The sequence below is a fragment of the Chiloscyllium plagiosum genome, unplaced genomic scaffold (assembly GCF_037043375.1).
Source record: "Chiloscyllium plagiosum isolate Xiang-an unplaced genomic scaffold, Cpla_swu_hap1 HiC_scaffold_5, whole genome shotgun sequence".
NCBI lineage: Eukaryota > Metazoa > Chordata > Chondrichthyes > Orectolobiformes > Hemiscylliidae > Chiloscyllium > Chiloscyllium plagiosum.
The window spans coordinates 116,155,397-116,178,663 of NW_028270143.1; the positions used below are offsets into that span (position 1 = coordinate 116,155,397).

General features: G+C 43.9%; 1 protein-coding gene across 1 annotated transcript in view; it reads left to right on the top strand.

Annotated features, from left to right (window-relative positions):
- Positions 1–18,709, top strand: part of kmt2ca (lysine (K)-specific methyltransferase 2Ca) — a 403,624-nt gene extending 384,915 nt beyond the window's left edge. Inside the window, exons 34-36 of the mRNA XM_087987768.1 lie at positions 5,132–5,314; positions 15,082–17,247; positions 18,220–18,709. Coding sequence (XP_087843894.1) covers positions 5,132–5,314; positions 15,082–17,247; positions 18,220–18,558 — 2,688 coding nt within the window. The 3' untranslated portion in view covers positions 18,559–18,709. The remainder of the gene's footprint in view (positions 1–5,131; positions 5,315–15,081; positions 17,248–18,219) is intronic.
- The last annotated feature ends 4,558 nt before the right edge of the window (positions 18,710–23,267 follow it).

Sequence of the window (23,267 nt, forward strand, 5' to 3'; positions counted from 1 at the left end):
GCTCCTTCTCTAGGAAGAAAAGTAAGAACCTGAGAAAAAACCAGAACAGAATATAATGACATACAGCAAATGTTTCAATGAATGTATAAAACATTAAAAGAGTGGCTAAAGTAAATATCGGCCCTTAAGAGGATAAGCAGGGGAATTCAGTTATGGGATATGATGAAATAGCCTATGCATTGAACAAGTATTTTGTATCTGTCTTCACAGTGGAGGACACTAATAACATTTAACAAAGAGACAATTGTAGGTGACGACCTGGAAACAATCATTTTTATAGAAGAGGTAGTGTTGGGCAAGCTAATGGAGCTAAGGATTCATAAGTCTCCAGGTCCTGATGGAATGCATCTCAGGATACTAAAAGAGATGACGGGAGAAATAGTTTTCCAAAATTCGCTAGACTCTGGGGCAGTCCCAGCAAATGTGACGCCATTGTTTTAAAAAGGGAGATAGACAAAAGATGGGGAATTATAGACCTTAACCTTTGTAGTGGGGAAGATGCTTGAGTCTATTATCAAGAGAGGAAAAGCAAAGCATCTCGATAGAAATTGTCCCGTTGGGCAGACGCAGCATGGGTTCATGAAGGGCAGGTCATGCTTGACAAATCGTTTGGAATTCTATGAAGACATTCCAAGTCAGGTGGACAATGGGGACCCAATGGATGTGGTATGCCTAGATTTCCAAAAGGCCTTCGACAAGGTGCCGCACTAGAGGCTGCTGCATAAGAGAAAAATACATGGCGTTAGGGATAAAGTGTTAGCGTGGATAGAGGATTGGTTGACTAACAGGAAACAGAGTGGGGGTAAATGAGTGCTATTCTGGCTAGCAATCAATCACTAATGGTGTGCTTCAGGAATCGGTGTTGGGACTGCAATTATTTACAATTTATATAGATAGTTTGGAGTTGGGGACCACGTGTAGGATGTCAAAGTTTGCAGGTGACACTAAGATGAGTGTCAGAGCAATGTGTGCAGAGGACTGTGAAACTTTGCAGAGGAACATAGATACTTTGAGTGAGTGGGCAAAGGTCTGGCAGATGGATACTATGTATATAAATGTGAAGTCATACATTTTGATAGGAGTTACAATAAAAAGGACTATCCCTTGAATGGTAAAAAGTTGAACCATGCTGCAATGCAGAGGCACCTGGGTGTCCTTGTGCATGAATCGCGAGGTTGGTCTGCAGACACAACAAGTACTTAGGAAGCCAAATGGAATTTTGTCATTCATTGCTAAAGGGAGTGAGTTTAAAAGCAAAGGTTATGTTGTATCTATATGAGGTGCTGATGAGGCCACGCCTGAAGTACCTAATGAAGGAGCAGACCTCCAAAAGCTAGTGCTTCCAAATAAACCTATTGGACTATAACCTGTGATGTTTAACTTTGTGCACCTAAATCCAATCCCAGCATCTCCAAATCATGGTGTGCAGTTTTAGACTCATTATTTGAGAAAGGTTGTACTGGCACTGGAGGGGTTGCAGAGGAGGCTCTCTAGATTGATTCTGGAGTTGAGGGGGTTGTCTTATGAGGAGAGACTGAGTAGACTGCGATTATATTCATTGGAATTTAGAAAATTGAGGGGGGATCTTATAGAAACATAAAATTATGAAAGGAATAGATAAGATAGAAGTAGGGAGGATGTTTCCACTGGCAGGTGAAACTTGAGACAAGAAGGCATAGCCTCGAGATTAGAGAGAGCGGATTTAAGACTGAATTGAGAAGGAACTTCTTCACCCAGAGGGTTGTTAATCTTTGGAATTTCTTGCCCAGCGAAGTAGTTGATGCTACTTCAGTAAATGTTTTTAAATCTAAGGTTTTTTTTGAACAATGAAGGAATTGAGGGATACAGTGAGGGTGCCGGTAAATGGATCTGAGTCCATGAAAAGATCAGCCATGATCTTATTGAATGGCAGAGCAGGCTCAAAGGACCGGATGGCCTGCTCCTGCTCCTAGTTATTATGTGCTTATGTAAGTGTACACACACATTGATAAAGAAAATTTTCTTGAACACATTTAACAGATTCCTCATCATCCAAGTCTTTCACATTATGATAGTCAATGTTTGGAAAATTAAAATCCCCTACTATTACTACCCTATTATTCTTACATATATCTGAGATCTCTGTATTTATTTTGAATATTGATTTTTCAAAAATAATTAGTCCATCACTCCGTTGTTTCATGTTATGCCTGCATATCACAGTGCTACTTACAATAGATGGATATTATTAACAAAGGGCAATTTGAGACATTACAACAGTGACAAGATAAGTATCAGGAAATCTAAGAAATTGAAAGTGGCATTGTCAAAATCAGGAGCCGCAGACAACGTCCATTCACCCCTGTCATAGAAGACATTAAAATCTTTTACATAAAGAATAGATTGGAAGCCAGGGATACCTTGCCTTAATGAAATGTATTGTTTTCACTGTAGAAATAACAGCATTGCTGAGGGTCTGTCCAGAACAGGCTAGCAGAATCAAAGCAGGTGTTCAGCACTGATCCTTCAACAAGGCTTCCTGAGGAGATGTGTTAGTGTTATTGTGAACTAGAACCAACCACATGTCTGCAAAGTTGCCTTAGAACGTTACAGTGCAGTACAGGCCCTTTGGCCCTCGATGTTGCACCACCTGTGAAATTAATTTGATGCCCATCCAAACTACACCATTCCATTGTTATACATATGTATGTCCAATGTCCATTTAAATGCCCTTAATGTCGGTGAGTCTACTACTGTTGCAGCAGGCCATTCCACACCGCTGCTACTCTGAGTAAAGAAACTAGCCCTGACATTTGTCCTAAATCTATCACCCCTCAGTTTAAAGCTATGTCCCCTCGTGTTGGCCTTCACCATCCGAGGTAAAAGGCTCTCACTGTCCACCCTATCTAATCCCCGATTATCTTATATGTCTCAGTTAAGTCACCTGTCAAGCTTCTTCTCTCCAACGAAAACAGCCTCAATTCCCTCAGCCATTCCTCATAAGGCCTTCCTTCCCTACCAGACAGCATCCTTGTAAATCTCCTCTGAACCCTTTCCAAAGTTTTCCACATCCTTCCTATAATGTGGTGACCAGCACTGTATGCAATACACCAGGTGCAGCCTTGCCAGTGTTGTACAGCTGAAGCATGACCTTGTGGCTGCAAAACTCAATCCCCCTGCCGATAAATGCCAACATACCATATGCCGCCTTAACAACCCTATCAACCTGGGTGGCAATTTTCAGGGATTTATGTACCTGGACACCGAGATATCTCTGTTCAGCTACACAACCAAGAATTGTACCATTGGCTCAGCCCTCTGCATTCCTGTTACTTATTCTGAAGTGGACTACCTCACACTTTTCCACATTAAACTCCATTTGCCAGTTCTCAGCCCAGCTCTGCATCTTATCTATATCCCTCTGTAATTCACAACATCCTTCGGCACTATCCACAACTCTGCCTACCTTAGCGTCATCTGCAAATTTACTAACCCATCCTTCTATGCCCACATCCAGATCATTTATAAAAATGACAAACAGCAGTGGCCCCAAAACAGATCCTCGTGGCAGACCACTGGTAACTGAGCTCCAGGATGAATATTTTCCATCAACCACCACCCTTCCGTAATTGCCCCAGAAGGCAGTTAAGTGTCAACCTCATTGGGTCTGAAGTCACACGGAGACCAGACAAGTAAAAGCTTGCATTTTCAACTCGCCAATTTCTGATCCAAACCGCTAAATCACCTTCAATCCCGCAACTCAATATTTTGTGCAATAGCCTACCGTATGGAACCTTATCAAACACCTTACTGAAGTCCATATACACCACATCAACCACTTTAGTTTCATCCACCTGTTTTGTCACCACCTTGAAGAACTCAATAAAGTTAGTTAGGCATGGCCTACCCTTCACAAAACCATGTTGACTATCCCTAATCAGCTTGCTTGTTTCCAGGTGATTATAAATCCTATCTCTTATAACCTTTTCCAACACCTTACTCACACCTGAAGTAAGACTCGCGGGCCTATAAAGCTCCCGGGCTCACTTGCCTTGCTGTTTTATAGTTTGTAGGCTGTGCATATAAGAACATTTTAATCCCATATTTGGGGCGGTGCTGGCCTAATGGTATCATCACTAAACTATTAATCTAGAAGCCTAGATAATGTTCTGGGCATATAGATTTAAATCTCACCCTGTCAGGCGGTGGCATTTGAATCTAGTTAAGAGGAATTAGGAGTCTAATGATGACAATGAAACCACTGTTGATTGTCAGAAACAAACATCTCATTAACTGATGTCCTTTTGGGAATGAAAATGCAAACTTTAACTTGTCTGCTCTACGTGTGACTTCACACCTAATGAGCTTGACACTTAACTGCCTTGTGGGCAATTAGGGAAGGGCAGTAATGCTGACATAAACCAGTGATGCCCACATCCCATGAATGAATGAATTGAAAAATGAATTTGAATAAAACAATGTTTTCTGCAAAATGTCCACTACTTACAAATATAAACTTTCTTTATTTGTGAAAGGTAAATCTCCAACTTGATCATGTGCATTTGAAGTACTCCCAAAGCAAGGTCAATACATTCCTTTGAGACATGGTTCATGAACTGATACTGAATATTGTAGATATTGAGTCTGTTTTTAAAGGTAAAGAAAGTTTGAGAGAAAATAGTTTCTGGTAGGGAATTTGAATGAATAACTTTTAAGCTTCAATTTATTCAATGTTTATAATGTTTTTAAAAAAACTCAAGGTATTTCACAGCAGTAAATGCCAATAAAACTTTTCCCATTGGGTTAGCTAGTTTAGGTCATGCGCATTGTTTGGGGCCAGCCTTGCTTGGGTTACTTGGACCTAGTTTTATCTATGACCAATCCTCTAATCTTAAGTATACTTCAGAGGAATAGAACATAATTTTCAAAAATGTTCAAAGTGACCCTACTTTTTCCAGTCACAAAAACTGATATTCTCTGCCATGCGTTGTTGAGAAATATCTTTACCCCACAGCATAGAATAGAACAGAACAGAGGGAGTTCTGTTCTTTAGGCTTTGTACAATATCTTTAAAAGTTGGTAAAGACTCACTTGACCAAATAGTACAATTTTTAACGTGCTAACTGAAACATAATTGCAATAAAATTTGCAGCAAAAGGCAAGAGATAATCGAGCAGCACTGCGTATAAACAAAGTTCAAATGACCAGCGAGTCTTTGAGAAGGCAGCAGCAAGAATGCATTGATTCTGTCTCTCGACCTGACATTGACTTGCCATTTAAAGATCAAATGAAGCAAAAAGAATCAGAACACGAGCAAGAATGGAAACTAAGACAGGTAAGAACATACAAATGGTAAAATGTTATGCACCACAACTTTCTTAAAATGTGCGACTAGAGTAAGCGCGTGGGGAACATTGTCTCCGTTCAAAGATGACAATTAACCAAATTTAGGCTGCCTGTAATGACTCTCGTTAACTTGAAGATTAGAAATTCAAATTATCAAATGTGATCTTGCCACCATTATTTTATGTTTCATCTAGACAGGTTTGCATTTTGAGGGATTTCTTTTGCCAGCTTTAATGTGCATCTTAGCAAGGAAGCAACATTGATAGCAGCCAGAGACTTCAACACCACAAAGTGTTCTTCATCAATGACATTTAATTTAATCTGTAGCCTTAAAGGTGGATTCTTGTTTTCCTTAGGAATACTAGTTTTTTTAAAAGGAAAAAGAGGTCCTATTGTCTCTTTCTTGTCTATGTAATTTCTTGAGACTGGTTAAAGGAAAAGACACCGATCTGATGGTCATAGAGGTGTACAGCATGGAAACAGACCGTTCAGTCCAACCCGTCCATGCCGACCAGATGACCCATCTGCCAGCCCCTGGCCCGTATCCCTCCGAACCCTTCCTATTCATATACCCATCCAAATGCTTAAATATTATATTTGTACCAGCCTCCACCACTTCCCTGGCAGCTCATTCCATATATGTACCACCCTCTGCGTGAAAAAGTTGCCCCTTAGGTCTCTTTTATATCTTTCCCTTCTCACCCTAAACCTATGTCCTCTAGTTCTGGACTCCCCAACCCCAGTGGGTGGCACAGTGGATAGCACTGCTGCCTCAGCGCCAGAGACCCGGGTTCAATTCCTGCCTCAGGCTACCCTCTGTGTGGAGTTTGCACATTCTCCCCGTGTCTGCGTGGGTGGTCCGGTTTCCTCCCACAGTCCAAAAATGTGCAGGTTAGTTGAATTGGCCATGCTAAATTGCCCGTAGTGTTAGGTGAAGGGGTAAATGTAGGGGAATGGGTCTGGGTGGGTTGGGCTTCGGCAGGTCGGTGTGGACTTGTTGGGCCAAATGGCCTGTTTCCACACTGTAAGCTATCTAATAACTTTGCCTATTTATCCTATAAACCTCTATAAGGGTCACCCCTCGGCCTCCGACACTCCAGGGAAAACAGCCCCAGCCTGTTCAGCCTCTCCCTATAGCTCAAATCCTCCAACTCTGGCAACATCCTAGTAAATCTTTTCTGAACCGTTTCAAGTTTCACAACATCTTTCCAATATGAAGGAGACCAGAATTGCACGCAATATTCCAACAGTGGCCTAACCAATGTCCTGTACAGCTGCAACGTGACCTCCCAACTCCTGTACTCAATACCCTGACCAATAAAGGAAAGCATACCAAACGCCTTCTTCACTATCCTATCTACCTGCGACTCCACTTTCAAGGAGCTACGAACCTGCACGCCAAGGTCTCTTTGTTCAGCAATACTCCCTAGGACCTTACCATTAAGTGTATAAATCCTTCTAAGATTTGCTTTCCAAAAATGCAGCACCTCTCATTTATCTGAATTAAACTCCATCTGCCACTTCTCAGCCCATTGGCCCATCTCGTCCAGATCCTGTTGTAATCTGAGGTAACCCTCTTCGCTGTCCACTACACCTCCAATTTTGGTGTCATCTGCAAACTTACTAACTGTACCTCTTATGCTCACATCCAAATCATTTATGTAAATGACAAAAAGTAGAGGACCCAGCACCGATCCTTGTGGCTCTCCACTGATCATAGGCCTCCAGTCTGAAAAACAACCCTCCACCACCACCGTCTGTCTTCTACCTTTGAGCCAGTGCGCTATCCAAATGGCTAGTTCTCCCTGTATTCCATGAGATCTAACCTTGCTAATCAGTCTCCCATGGGGAACCTTGTCGAACGCCTTACTGAAGTCTATATAGATCACATCTACTGCTTTGCCCTCATCAATCTTCTTTGTTCCTTGTTCAAAAAACTCAAATCAAGTTTGAGAGACATGATTTCCCACTCACAAAGCCATGTTGACTATCCCTACTCAGTCCTTGCCTTTCCAAATACATGTACATCCTGTCCCTCAGGATTCCCTCCAACAACTTGCCCACCACCGAGGTCAGGCTCACCGGTCTTGTAGGGGAGGGAGTAGGAGAGCATAACAAGATATGTCAATCAGGAAGGAAGTATGGATGAGTAATATTTTACAAGAAAATCTATACTCATAATTTGTACATCAGATTATATGGGAGATAAAGGCTTGAGAAGGCAGACCTTTAAATCTCTCTACTTTACTCTTTTTTTAAACGTTTGTTTGTTAAGTGTATATAAAATATGTCGGCTACATTTCTCTAATTCAAACATCACCTTCCAAATCTCCTGCACAAACAATTAACCTGTTAATGTCACCTGATGTTCCTTGTTGACTTCACAGTTAACTGCACTTTTTATTAATGTTACTTGCAGGGTTTTAATATTGTAGCTCTGTACTCAAAAGTTAGATCTCTTGCCTTCGCTCTCATGCTCTTGCTCTCTCATGCTCTCGTTTTCTCACACTCCTGCTCTCACTCATACGCACGCGCACAGACCGGCAAATGTGCAGACTTACATGTATGTGTTAAAATACAAGATTTGACACATCAGAAATGCAAATTTTTGATACCCCTTTTTAAAATGGAAATGCTAGCCTAATGGTTATGGTAACAGATGAGTACCAGAGTGGTCCAGAGTTTCTGGTCCTGACAAACAAAAGTTATTTGTTTACAATAAAAACTGAATTGATTGCTTATGGCTCTTCAGAGAAGGGAACTTATCCCCCATCTTTATACTGTTTGATGCTAAATACTCTCAGGGAAACTACAATTGGGTAGTGAAAGTTGTTTTGCCATATCTCAAAATGAAATGATAAACTATCCATAAGCCATAAATCAAAATAACAAATGATTGGAGCACAAATAAAATAAATTACCAAGAAGCTTCACTTTTTATAGCTTTTACTTTCACACAAATCACAACCAACGCACAGTAAGCATGAGTTAACAGGCAAGTAACTCATGTGTGGGCGGCACAGTGGTTAGCACTGCTGCCTCACAGCGCCTGAGACCTTTGTTCAATTCCTGCCTCGGGCGATTGACTGTGTGGAGTTTGCACGTTCTCCCCGTGTCTGCGTGGGTTTCCTCCGGGTGCTCCGGTTTCCTCCCACAGTCCAAAGATGCGCAGGTCAGGTGAATTGGCCATGCTAAATTGCCCGTAGTGTTAGGTAAGGGGTAAATGTAGGGGTCTGGGTGGGTTGCGCTTCGGTGGGTCGGTGTGGACTTTTTGGGCCGAAGGGCCTGTTTCCACACTGTAATGTAATCTAATCATAATGTAATCTAATCATAACAGTTCAAAGAAATAAATGAATCCTACTTTGAATAGTCTGTACAATAAATGTACATCTTTCTAATTGCAAGCATTTGCATTTCCAATAAATGTGACATAACATTGCTACTCAGTTTCAGAATATTTTATTTACACAGAAGACCAAGAGTCTTTTCTAACAATTGTTTTTAGCTCTGGGTTTCATAGGTACAGTTGTTACAAGCCTTCTCTTCCTGATGGTGTAGCTTTTAGCTTTCCAGAGTTCCTTTCCAACTAGGAGAAAGTGAGGACTGCAGATGCTGGAGATCAGAGTCAAAAAGTCTGGTGCTGGAAAAGCACTGCCAGTCAGGCAGCATCAAAGAAGTAGGAGAGTTGACGCTTTGAGCATTATTAGCTCTTCGTAAGGAAGAGCTGATGAAGAGCTTATGCTCAACGTCAACTCTGCTGCTCCTCAGGTGCTGCCTCACCGGCTGTGCTCTTCTTTCCAACTAACTAACCAATAAAATCACGATTCATGGTTTTGGCCACTTTTTGGAAAACATCTGGCTCCTTGGCATCTGTGAGCTATACACACATCTTCTGAGGTATTCAAAGATTTTTAACCAGCTTTCACATTGATTCTAAGAATACTCCCAAACAGAAAAACTCACTGTTTTGTGCTTCTTCCGGAAACAAAAAATGGGAGCAGGAGTAGGTCTTTTGGCCTTTGAAGAGATTTCTCCTCATCCTAGTCCTAAATGGCCTAAACCATATCCTGAAACTGTGACACCAGGCTCTGGACTTCTTAGTCATTGGGAATTTGCTTCCTATCTTACTCTGTCTCTATAAAACTTCCACCACAATGACTTGTTTTTCGAAACTGCAGTGATATAGTCCTAAGCAATTGAGTCTCTTTTCATATGTACGTTCTCCCATCCCAAGAATCAATCTGGTAAATCTTTGTTGCTCTCACTTATCGCCAGACATCCTGTTTCAGATAACAAAACCAAAACTACACACAGTAATCCAAGTGCGGTGTCACCAAGGCCCTGAACAATTGCAGAAAGGCATTGCTGCTGATGTATTTGAATCCTTTTCCACCATTATCTCCTGCTGCACCGACATGCTTACTTTCAGCGACATGGTCTACATCTCATTGCACTTCCAACTTCACTATTCTGACAAAGTTTGGTGTGTTCTTTATCTCTGTCTGCATTCTCTTTGTGCCTGCGTCAGGGTCTCCAACCTCCTCTGCTCTTTGCTGTTCTCTGTGCTTGGTCACATGGCAACCAATCTTCACTTCCTGTTGTGTTTTCAGATGAAGTGTTGCCAGAATATGCAGATCAGTACTACTTATTATCCAAGAAAATTATGACTGACCCTTTAACTACTTTTGCTGTGCCCATGCTAGAGCTTGTCATATTACTGTTTTTTGGCCTTAGGTAATTTTAGATGGTGTAGTTACTTCAGCAAGTCTCCTGTGCAGCATCTTAGGAAAAGCCACTGGGAACCATTTTTCTGTTCCCTTGCATCTTTTTGAAAATCGTTCATTTTTAATATGAAATGTTTGGGGCACCTATTGGAGCCCCCCAACTACAGAGGCAAACAGTGAGGTCTCAGATGGGACTGCTTTGTTGTTGAGAAGGTTGCTAAGTTCCACCTTGTTCCAGTTCAAAAGGACCTTATGGCCTGAGATGTCACGTTTATAAGTTTGTGGATGCAGCTCCCAATGCATCCCTTTGTGCTGTGTTGCTTGTTGATTGCCACAGGATTTGTGACAGATGGGTGATGAAAAGAAAATGATCATGATTTGCAAATGAAGGCTCATTATCCAGTTCTCAGCCTCACTCACATCCTGACCTATCTTGGTCTAGTGGCATGACGAGTCTAGATGTCTGGATCCAAACATATTTGTGATGAGAACATCACCTGCATTGCATCTTCAATGTAATGCTGACTTATTTAAAGATCTGTTGGATTTTAGGCTGTTCTCACCTACCCAATCCATTGGAATCCGTCTTCACACACCATGGTAGACAAATTCTTCAAACTGTGTGTAGAAGTCTGATGTCTAGTTTTACCTAGTTTGACTTGCAAATTATAGCAATTTCTCCTCCATTCCCCCCTCCAGTGGTCCCCAGCATTACAGATACCAGTCTTCAGCCAATTCAAATCACTCCACATGATATCAAAAAACGACTGGAGGGACTGGATACTGCAAAGGCTATGGGCCCTGACAACATTCTGGCAATAGTACTGAAGACTTGTGCTTCAGAACTTGTCACTCCCCTAGCCAAGCCGTTCCAGTGAGCAAAATTAGGGCGCATGGTATTGGGGACAAAGTACTGACTTGGATTGAGAATTGGTTGGCTGACAGGAAACAAAGAGTAGTGATAAACGGCTCCCTTTCGGAATGGCAGGCGGTGACCAGTAGGGTACCACAGGGATCACTGCTGGGACCGCAGCCTTTTACAATATATATTAATGATATAGAAGATGGTATTAATAGTAACATTAGCAAATTTGCTGATGATACAAAGCTGGGTGGCAGGGTGAAATGTGAGGAGGATGTTAGGAGATGGGCAGGTTAGGTGAGTGGACAGATGCATGGCAGATGCAGTTTAATGTAGATAAATGTATGGTTATCCACTTTGGTGGCAAGAACAGGAAAACAGATTACTACCTAAATGGAGTCAAGTTGGATAAAGGGGCAGTACAAAGAGATCTGGGTGTTCTTGTACACCAGTCAATGAAGGCAAGCATGCAGGTACAGTGGGTAGTGAAGAAAGCTAATAGCATGCTGGCCTTCATAACAAGAGGGATTGAGTATAGAAGCAAAGAGGTTCTTCTGCAGCTGTACAGGGCCCTGGTGAGACCACACCTGGAGTACTGTGTGCCGTTCTGGTCTCCAAATTTGAGGAAAGACATTCTGGCTATTGAGGGAGTGCAGCGTAGGTTCACGAGGTCAATTCCTGGAATGGCAGGACTATCTTTTGTTGAAAGATTGGAGCAACTGGGCTTGTATACCCTTGAGTTTAGAAGACTGAGAGGGGAAGTGATTGAGGCGTATAAGAGTATTAAAGGATTGGACACTCTGGAGGCAGGAAACATGTTTCCGCTGATGGGTGAGTCCCGAACCAGAGGACACAGCTTAAAAATAAGGGGTAGGCCATTTAGGACAGAGATGAGGAGAAACTTCTTCACCCAGAGAGTGGTGGCTGTGTGGAATGCTCTGCCCCAGAGGGCAGTGGAGGCCCAGTCTCTGGATTCGTTTAAGAAAGAGTTGGATAGGGCTCTCAAAGATAGTGGAATCAAGGGTTATGGAGATAATGCAGGAACAGGATACTGATTGAGGATGATCAGCCATGATCGTAATGAATGGTGGTGCAGGCCCGAAGGGCAGAATGCCCTACTCCTGCACCTATTGTCTATTATCTATTGTCAGTACGGTTACAACACTGATCTACCCAACAATTGAAATATTGCCCAAGTATGTCATGTGTATCAAACGCAGGACGTATCAAACCAAGCCAATTACCACCCCATCAATCAACTCTCAACTATTAGTGACATGAAGGAAGGTGTCAACAACAGTGCTGTCAAGCAGCACCTACTCAGCAATAACCTGCTTGGTGAGGATTCCGCCAGGGCCACTCAGCTCTAGACCTCATTACAGCCTTGGTTCAAACATGGGCAAAAGAGCTGAATTCCAGAGGTGAGTTGAGGGTGACAGCCCTTGACATGAAGGCTGCATTTGACCAAGTGTGGCGTCAGCGAGCCTTAGCAAAACTGGAATCAATTGGTATTGGGGGCAAACTCTCCAGTGGTTAGAGTCATGCCTGACACAGGAAGGTGGTCGTGGTTGTTGGAGATCAGTCATCTCTGCGCCAGCATATCTCTAGAGGAGTTCCTCAGGGTAGAGTCCTAGGCCCAAGCACCTTCAGCTGCTTCATCAATGACCTTCCCTCCATCATAAGGTCCGAAGTGGGGATGATTGCTGCTAATTCTGCAAAGATTAGTATCATTCGCAGCTCATCAAACACTGAAGCAGTTTGTGTCCAAATGCAACAAGATCCGGACAATGTCCAGGCTTGGGCTGACAAATGGCAAGTAACATTCATGCCACGTAGATACCAGGCTAATGACCATCACCATACGAGACCATCTAACCACCACCCCTTGGCATTTAGTGGTGTTACAATCACTGAATCCCCCACTATCAAGATGCTGAGGGTTATCATTGACCAGAAACCAACTGGACTCACTACATAAATGTAATGGCTATATGAGCAGGTCAGAAGCTAGTAATACTGCAGTGAGTAACTCACCACCTGACTCCCCAAAGCCTGTCCACCATCGACAAGGCACAAGTCAGGAGTGTAATGGAAAACTTGACTGGATGAGTGCAGCTCCAACAACACTCAAGAAGCTTGCTACCATCCAGGACAAAGCAGCCCGCTTGAATGGCGATGGATCCCCAAGCATCCATTCCCTCCACCACCAAAGCTCAGTCGCAGCAGTGTGTACTATCTCCGAGATGCACTGCAGAAATTTGCGAAAGCCCGTGACCATTTCCATCTAGAAGAGCAAGGGCAACAGACATATGGAAACACCACCAACTTCAAGTTCCCCTCCAAAGCACTCACCATCCTGACTTAGCAGTTTATCAGCATTCCTTCACTGTCAGTGGTCAAAATCCTGGAATTCCCAGCCTAATGGCATCATGGGTTAATCCACAGCAGGTGGACTGCAGCGCTTCAAAAAGGCAGCTCACCACCACCTTCTCAAGGGCAACTAGGACGGGCAATAAATGCTGACCAGCCAATGATGCCCACATCCCACAAAAAAATTAATTTTAAAAAAATTTAAAAATATAAAAAAATTTACAGGGGTATGGCTGGAGTGAGTGACAAAAGAAGGAACATGGAATATGGAGAAAACGTTTTTAAACAATGAGTGGTTAGGATTTGGAATGCACTTTCTGAAAATATGTGATGGCACATTCAGTTGATGCCTTCAAAAAAGATTTTGATAATCATGTGATGAAAAATAATGCAGGGCTCTGGGGAGCAGGCAATTGATCGAGTCTGTGAATTGATCATGTCGAGAGCCAGCACAGACACAGCAGGCTGAATTGCTGCCCTTGAATCTGGGAATCCATTTCCTATTGCATTGCTGCCAATTGAAAGACAAGTCTAGAATGTGGGAACAGCAGGGCAGACCTTGGGAAGAATTAGGAAAAGTGAAATTAAGGGTGTTATAGCAGGGCATTTAGAAAATGATAAAATCAGAAATTACTGGAAGCAGTCAGCAGGTGTGAAGAGAGAGCAGTGTTAACATTTTGGTCCAGTGTCTCTCTTTCAGAACTCAAAAGAATCGGAAAGAGGCAGCATGGTTTTGTGAAATAGAAATTGGTTTTAGCTATTTTAAGGAACTAGCAAGCAAAGGGGAACCAGTTAAGGTGATATACTTGGATTTACGAAAAGCATTTGATAAGATGCCCCCTTTTAAAGAAAAAAATAAAAGGTCATGGCTTTAAAATTTAAGGGCTCATAGTGCAGTGGCACCAGTCCGAGAGGGTGGATTGTGTTTCGTTTTGACAGTGATCACCTGAACTGTGCTGAGGCTGGTGTCTTTGTGAGCCGTATAACTACGGAAATAGAGGATTTTAAATTAAGTAGTGGGAGCAAAGGATTAAATTTAGGAAGATGTAGTAAATCAAAGAGTTCAGACAAGGTAAAAGAGAAAGGTAATACTGGAAATGATAGAGATGGTGTCAGGAAGGCATACAGAAAACAAATTAACAGGTCAGGCAGGAGGATACAAAAAGGATAAGATGAAGACTCTATCTGTGCGTAGCATTTGAAACAAATCATGAACTTAAAGTACAAATAGAAATAAAGTAAATACATTCTGCAGCCTTTATTGAATCATGTTTCAGGATGAATATTGAAGGGCACTGGAAGCTGTGGAAAGTTGGTTAAGTAGCTCATAATTAGTAATGGTATTAGCACATTGGAGAGGGATGGCATAAGTTTTTTTTATTTCATTTGTTCATTGGATGTGGGCGTAGCTTGCTGAACAACATTTATTGTCTATTTCTGGTTGCCTTTGAGAAAATGGTGGTGAGCTGCCTTCTTGAACTGCTGAGTCTGTTCGGTTTAGGTAGCGTCTCGATGCCATGGAGAGGGAATTATGGGCGGTGATGTAATTCCTCGTCAGGTTGGTGAGTGGTTTGGAGGGGAACCTGCAGGTGGTTGTATTCCCATGGATCTGCTATCCTTGTCCATCTGGATGGTATTGTTGTGGGTATGAAAGGTTCTGTCTAAGGATCCTTGATGTATTTCTGTCAACCAGTTATGAACATTTTTTATAAATCGTGTTAAATCTTTCACTTAAGCTTCTTGATTAACTGTTATCCAGGTAACATTTGTATGGTTTTTGTTTTGTTTCGTAACAAACAGCAAATGCGACAGAAGAGTAAGCAGCAAGCCAAGATTGAAGCTACACAAAAACTGGAACAGGTGAAACATGAACAGCAGCAGCAACAACAATTTGGGTCCCAGCAATCTTCTGCAGGCGAGGATTCTAACAGTCCTAAGGCAGGTGAACAGGACACTGGACACTTGTCTCCTCTGCACTTGCCCAAAGAAGGATTTACAAGGCCTCGGGCTCCTGGCACTTCAGTATCAACATCATCAGATGATGTCTTTCTCAGACCTCAGGCTCCTCCACCAACACCAACAAGGGTACCACTGCAGGATCCATTTGCACAGCCCCAGGCATCACAATCACCGTCACCACAGATGTTTTCTCCAGTTGCTAATGTGTCAAGACCATCATCTCCTTGGGATCCATATGCTAAAATGGTTGGCACGCCAAGACCACCACCAGTTGTTAGAAGAAATTCACTGTCCTCTTTAGATTCGTGTGCTGTTCCTCAAAACGCAACCAGGCCTTTACCAGCTACTGAACAGATCGAGAGAAATAGGCCTCCATTAGCGGATGAGTCTTTTGGGTCGTCATCACCAACTAGCAGTGATCCTTACGCAAAGGCACCCGATACTCCAAGACCTTCCATGACAATATCAACAGATCATTTTTCAAAACCTTTAGGGTTGCCACGGCCACCTATGACTTCTGATCCATCAGGGAATATGCCTGTAAATGTAAATGATCCCTTTGCTAAACCTGCACACAGACCTGATATGTTGCCTAGACAGCAGGTGCCACATAATCGAATGGGGCCTCTTGATCTATATTCAAGATCACAACATGCACCTAATCAAGCTAATGTTGAAGATGGAAGTGGACAATTGTTTAAGACACCAATGCCACCAATTCAGTCACCTCAAGATCCTTATGCATCTATGCCTTTAACCCCAAGACGCACGTCTGTTGATCCATATGAAAGGACTGTGTTGAACTCGAGACCTGTGGATAACTTTTCACAAAGCCCAGTACAGTCACAGTCCCAGTCAATGGAGTCTTATGCACAGCAACCACAGACACCTCATCCCATGAATGAGCCATTTTCACACAGTCAGAGAATTCCCCGGCAAACCCAGGGTGACACATTTGTTCAACAGGGGTCAAGGTCAAGACGCTCTCCTCAGGATCCTTATTCGCAGCCCCCAGGAACCCCTCGACCTGCAGCTGACCCCTATTCACAGCCCCCAGGAACCCCTCGACCTGCAGCTGACCCCTATTCACAGCCCCCAGGAACCCCTCGACCTGCAGCTGACCCCTATTCACAGCCCCCAGGAACCCCTCGACCTGCAGCTGACCCCTATTCACAGCCTCCAGGAACCCCTCGACCTGCAGCGGACCCTTATTCACAGCCCCCAGGAACCCCTCGACCTGGAGCTGACCCTTATTCGCAGCCCCCAGGAACCCCTCGACCTGGAGCTGATCAGTATACACAGCAGTCACTAACCCCAAGAGCCCCTTCACAACAAGCAGATCCGTACTCCCAGCCACCTGGTACTCCAAGGCCTTTAGCTTCAAATCGTTTTGTACAATCACCAATTAATCAGAGATATTCTGATCCATTCGCACAATCTCCTTTAACCCCAAGACCAGTTGGCTCGGACCCCTTTGCCCAGCCTCTTCAGTCTCCAAGACCAGTTATTTCTGACCGGCAAACATTGACAAGATCAGGTCAATTATTAAATCAGGAGCAATTTTTGCAACCACCACACAACAGAGTTCCAAATTTGAAAGATACATTTGTGCGACCAGCTGATGTATGTGGTCGAGCACCTCAAACTTCCAGACCAGCTGGAATACATGATGACGCATTTTCACCCCATGCACCAGCAGTGAGACCAGCTTCAGACACATATGGGCAAACAGTACATGACCCATATGATCAGCCCCCAAGGACCCCAAGACCTCAAACTAATGACAAGTTTGTGCCAGGGAGGCATAACCATGAAATTAGTGACCAACAAGGACCCACATCAGATTCCACAAATTTTAGCAGCTCCACAGGATCACCTATAAATTCACAAGTACACCAGTTTCATAATGTACCCCCAGCGCTTGACCAAGGCCAATCAATTTTGACATCTGAGGCACAGAATAATGTAAGCACAGGTCATATGGACACAGAAGAAAAGCAACGGCAGGTAGGTTTATTTGTGTACTTCAAACTAGTTTTAATAATTTGATTAATTGGTAGTGAATACGCATTAATAAATGTGCAACTACAAGTTCCTGCTTTAGATCAAGCAGTCTACAAATTAGATGGGAGAAATTGAGTATTTTATATCCAGTAACTCGGAAGGGGTCAATGTTTGAAGCCAGCGAGATTATCATATGAAAACAAAGTAGTGCAAGGCTACGAAATGCCCTTCGAATCAATGGGCAGGTCCCACAATGTGGTTCACTCTCACAACATGCTCAATATATCTCTTCCAAAAGAAAAGAAAAATATGCATTTTATATTCATGTTTACATATAGCGCCGTTTGCAAAAATGATTTACCAGAACTATGAGAGTTCTTGATTATGCAAGTTTGTTTAATTTGTTGTTGCCAAAACAATTCACATTAGTACCTTATGCTAGACCAACTGAGGAAATTACTGTTAAACACTGAAATTAAGAATTAGGCAGAGAGAGAGTGTGATTGGTTGAACTTTAACCAGAACAAATGCTGGAGAATTCCTGCAGTTTGGTCATCACTATTACTTGAATCAGTATTGTATCAAGTATTTAAATCAGTGCTGTTGATCAGGTTGATATGATGCTTTGGGTTGATGACCATTTCTCAACAAAAGATTATCAATCTGAAACATTACCCAGTTGCACCCAGACCTCCTGATTTATTCTAGCATCTTCTGTTTTCTATTTCGGATTTCCAACAGTTTTGTAGTATTGAGTTAGAACAATGTAACTTGGCTGTTGATCACAGAGCCGAACTTGATGGCTTATCCATTGGTTAACAACAGAACGGCTGTTACGTCTTTAAGCATTCTGTATAAAATTAACAGACCATCACAACAAAAAAGTGCAATGTTGAGTAATATATCATTATTGTAATGGCTAAAGGAAGATAATAAATGAATTGCTTGTAACTGTAAATTCTTTTCATTTGATAGAGGCTGAGGTTACGGGAACTCATCCTTCGACAACAGCAGCAGAAGAATGCAGTCCGTCAAGAAAAAGGCCTGCAAGAGCAAGCAATGACATCTGCAGCATCACCACTCAGGCACTGGCCACAGGAGGATTTAAAACGTCAAAGTGAACTATTTGGCAGACCACCTCCTCCCTATCCTGGTGTTGTGAGAATCCCTCGTGCATCTCAAGGTGGACCAAGATTTCCAGGCCTTTTCACAAATGAACCCCGCGGTCGCTTAATAACTGATGGTCAATTTAACAGACCACAATTTTCTGGAGATGTTGCAAGAATGGTCATGAGGACGCAAGGTCCAAGGTAAATACTTTCTCAGTACAAAAACCTTTTGTGTTACAGGATTTCATCAAGTGACTTCTATTTTTGTTTGAGATGTTACATTATTCAAAAAGAAACTGACACCTGATGGCGAGACATGAGTTTCTGAAAGTATTCTAAGTAAATATGAAGCTTTGAAAATGCTTTTTTTGGGATGGACAATAAATGCTGACCTAGCCGGTGATAACCACTTCTCGTGAATGTTTTGTTTTTAAACAATTGATTTGAATTATTCACAAATTTAGTTGTAGTTGCAAATATTTTGATATACTTTTACTTGCTGTCACATAACAGAGCAAATGCTTTTAGTTAAGTGCTTATCCTTCTGCAACTTGTCTGATTTCTGCAATCATGACACTTTAGTTAGGAAGTTAGTCAGCTTAGTTAGCTGGATGGCTGGTTCATAGTGTAGAGTGACAACAACGCAGGATCAGTTCCCACATCAGCTGAGGTTACCATGAAGGTCTCACCTTGCTAACTTGTCCTGAGGTGGTTAAACCACTCTCACGTTTCTATCTATCTATCTATCTCTATCTATCTATCTCTATCTATCTATCTATCTATCTCTATCTATCTATCTCTATCTATCTATCTCTATCTATCTATCTCTATCTCTATCTATCTATCTCTATCTATCTATCTCTATCTATCTATCTCTATCTATCTCTCTGTCTCTCTCTCTCTCTCTCTCTCTGTCTGTCTCTGTCTGTCTCTGTCTGTCTCTGTCTGTCTCTGTCTGTCTCTGTCTGTCTCTGTCTCTAACTGTCTGTCTCTGTCTGTCTCTGTCTCTAACTATCTGTCTCTGTCTCTATCTCTCTCTATCTCTCTATCTCTATCTCCAATCTATCCATCTCCAATCTATCTATCTATCTCCTCTATCTCTCTCGCGCTCTGTCTCTCGCGCTCTGTCTCTCGCGCGCGCTCGTGCTCTCTCTCTATCTCCCCCTCTCGCGCGCGCGCGCACCCTCCCGCTCGCGCGCGCTCTCTCCCTCTCGCTCGCTCGCGTGCGCTCTCTCCCTCTTGCTCGCTCGCGCGCGCTCTCTCCCTCTCGCTCGCTCGCGCGCGCTCTCTCTCCGTCTCGCTCGCGCGCGCTCTCTCCCTCTCGCTCGCGCGCGCTCTCTCCCTCTCGCTCGCGCGCTCTCTCTCCGTCTCGCTCGCGGCTCTCTCTCCGTCTCGCTCGCGCGCTCTCTCTCCGTCTCGCTCGCGCGCGCGCTCTCCGTCTCGCTCGCGCGCGCGCTCTCTGCCCGTCTCGCTCGCGCGCGCGCTCTCTGCCCGTCTCGCTCGCACGCGCGCTCTCTGCCCGTCGCGCTCGCGCGCGCTCTCTGCCCTGCCACTCCCATAGGCAACGCAATCCATGCCCCCACCAATATCTGGGTAAAGAACCTACCCCTGACATTCCCCCTATACCTTCCACCCTTCGCCTTTAAATTTATGTCCCTTTGTAACACTCTGTTGTACCCGGGGAAAAAGTTTCTGACTGTCTACTCTATCGATTCCCCTGATCATCTTATAAACCTCTATCAAGTCACCCCTCATCCTTCGCCGTTCCAACGAGAAAAGGCCTAGCACGCTCAACCTATCCTCGTACGACCTATTCTCCATTCCAGGCAACATCCTGGTAAATCTTCTCTGCACCCTCTGCAAAGCTTCCACATCTTTCCTAAAGTGAGGCGACCAGAACTGCACACAGTACTCCAAATGTGGCCTAACCAAAGTCCTGTACAGTTGCAACATCACTTCACGACTCTTGAATTCAATCCCTCGACTAATGAACACTAATACACCATAGGCCTTCTTACGCGCTCTATCCACCTGAGTGGCAACTTTCAAAGATCTATGAACATAGACCCCAAGATCCCTCTGTTCCTCCACCTCACTAAGAACCCTCCTGTTAACCCTGTATTCCGCATTCTTATTTATCTTTCCAAAATGGACAACCTCACACTTGGCAGGGTTGGACTCCATCTGCCACTCCTCAGCCCAGCTCTGCATCATAACAAAGTCTCTTTGCAGCCGACAACAGCCCTCCTCACTATCCACAACTCCACCAGTCTTCGTATCATCTGCAAATTTACTGACCCACCCTTCGACTTCCTCATCCAAGTCATTAATAAAAATTACAAACAGCAGAGGACCCAGAACTGATCCCTGCGGAACTCCACTTGTAACTGGGCTCCAGGCTGAATATTTGCCATCTACCACCACTCTCTGACTTCGACCGGTTAGCCAGTTTTCTATCCAGCTGGCCAAATTTCCCTCTGTCCCATGCCTCCTGACTTCCCGCATAGGCCTACCATGGGGAACCTTATCAAATGCCTTACTAAAATCCATGTACACTACATCCACTGCTCTACCCTAATCCACATGCTTGGTCACCTCCTCAAAGAATTCAATAAGACTTGTAAGACAAGACCTACCCTTCACAAATCCGTGCTGGCTGTCCCTAATCAAGCAGTGTCTTTCCAGATACCCTTTCCATTACTTTGCCTACCACCGAAGTAAGACTAACTGGCCTGTAATTCCCGGGGTTATCCCTATTCCCTTTTTTGACAGGGGCACAACATTCGCCACTCTCCAGTCCCCTGGTACCACCCCCATTGACAGTGAAGACGAAAAGATCATTGCCAACGGCTCTGCAATTTCCTCTCTTGCTTCCCACATAATCCTACGATATATCCCATCAGGCCCGGGGGACTTGTCTATCCTCAAGTTGTTCAAAATGCCCAACATATCTTCCATCCTAACAAGTATCTTTTCTAGCTTACCAGTCCATTTCACACTCTCCTCTTCAACAATACGGTCCCTCTCGTTTGTAAATACTGAAGAAAAGTACTCATTCAAGACCTCTCCTAACTCTTCCAACTCAATACACAGTCTCGCACTACTGTCCTTGATCGGACCTACCCTCGTTCTCGTCATTCTCATCATTCTCATGTTTCTCACATACGCATAAATGCTTTGGGGTTATCCTTGATCCTATCCGCCAAAGATTTTTCATGCCCTCTCTTAGCTCTCCTAATCCCTTTCTTCAGCTCCCTTCTGGCTATCCTGTATCCCTCCAATGCTCTGTCTGAACCTTGTTTCCTCAACCTTATGTAAGCCTCCTTCTTCCTCTTGACAAGGCATTCAACCTCCCTCGTCAACCAAGGTTCCCTCACACAACCATCTCTTTCCTGCCTGACAGGTACATACATATCAAGGACACGTCGTACCTGTTCCTTGAAAAAGTTCCACATTTCCACGACATCCTTCCCTGACAGCCTATGCTCCCAACTTATGCTCCTCAGATCCTGTCTTACAGCATCGTATTTACCCTTCCCCCAATTGTAAAACCTACCCTGTTGCACGCACCTATCCCTCTCCATTACCAAGGTGAAAGTCACAGAATTGTGGTCACCGTCACCAAAATGCTCACCCACTAACAAGCCCATCACTTGTCCCGGTTCGTTACCAAATACCAAATCCAATATGGCCTCCTCTCTGGTCGGGCAATCTACATACTGAGTGAGAAAAGCTTCGTGGACACACTGCACAAACACTGCCCCGTCCAATCTATTTGATCTAAAGAGCTTCCAATCAATATTTGGGAAGTTGAAATAGCCCATGACTACTACCCTGTGGCTTCTGCACCTTTCCAAAATCTGTTTCCCAATCTCTTTCTCCCCATCCCTGCTGCTATTGGGGGGCCTATAGTAAACACCCAACAAGGTGACTGCTCCTTTCCTATTTCTGACTTCAGCCCATACTACCTCCAAAGGCAGATCCCCCTCGAACTGCCTTTCTGCAGCCGTTATACCATTTCTAATTAGCAACGCCACCCGCCCCCCCCCTCCTTTTTTACCACCCTCCCTTATCTTACTGAAACATCTGTAACCAGGAACCTCCAACAACCATTCCTGTCCCTCTTCTATCCATGTTTCCGTGATGGCCACAACATCGTAGTCCCAGGTACCGATCCACGCCTTAAGTTCACCCACCTTATTTCTGATACTCCTTACGTTGAAGTATACACACTTGAACCCATCTCTGTGTCCGCAAGTATTCCCTGTCAGTGCTACCTTCTCCACAGCCTCCCTACATTCTTGGACATCCTGACAAACAGCTAACCTACTTGCTGGACTACAAGTCCGGATCCCACACCCCTGCCAAATTAGTTTAAACCTCCCCGAAGAGTGCTAGCAAACCTACCTCCCAGGATATTGGTGCCCTTCTGGTTCAGGTGCAACCTGTCCTGCTTGTACAGGTCCCACCTTCCCCAGAATGCAGTCTAATTGTCCAAATACCTGAAGCCCTCCCTCCTACACCATCCTTGCAGCCACGTGTTCAACTGCACTCTCTCCCTATTCCTTGCCTCACTGTCACTTGGCACCGGCAACAACCCAGAGATGACGACTCTGTCCGTCCTAGCTTTTAGCTTCCATCCTAACTCCCTGAGGTCCTGAATGACCTCCCCACCCCTCTTCCTACCTATGTCGTTGGTGCCAACGTGCACCACGACTTCTGGCTGCATACCCTCCCCCTTAAGGATTCTGAAGACACGGTCCGAGACGTCTCGGACCCTGGCACCCGGGAGGCAACAAACCATCCGAGAGTCTCGCCCATGGCCACAGAACCGCCTGTCTGTCCCTCTAACTATAGAGTCTCCTATAACTAGCGCTCTCCTCCTCTCCCCCTTTCCCTTCTGAGCCTCAGAGC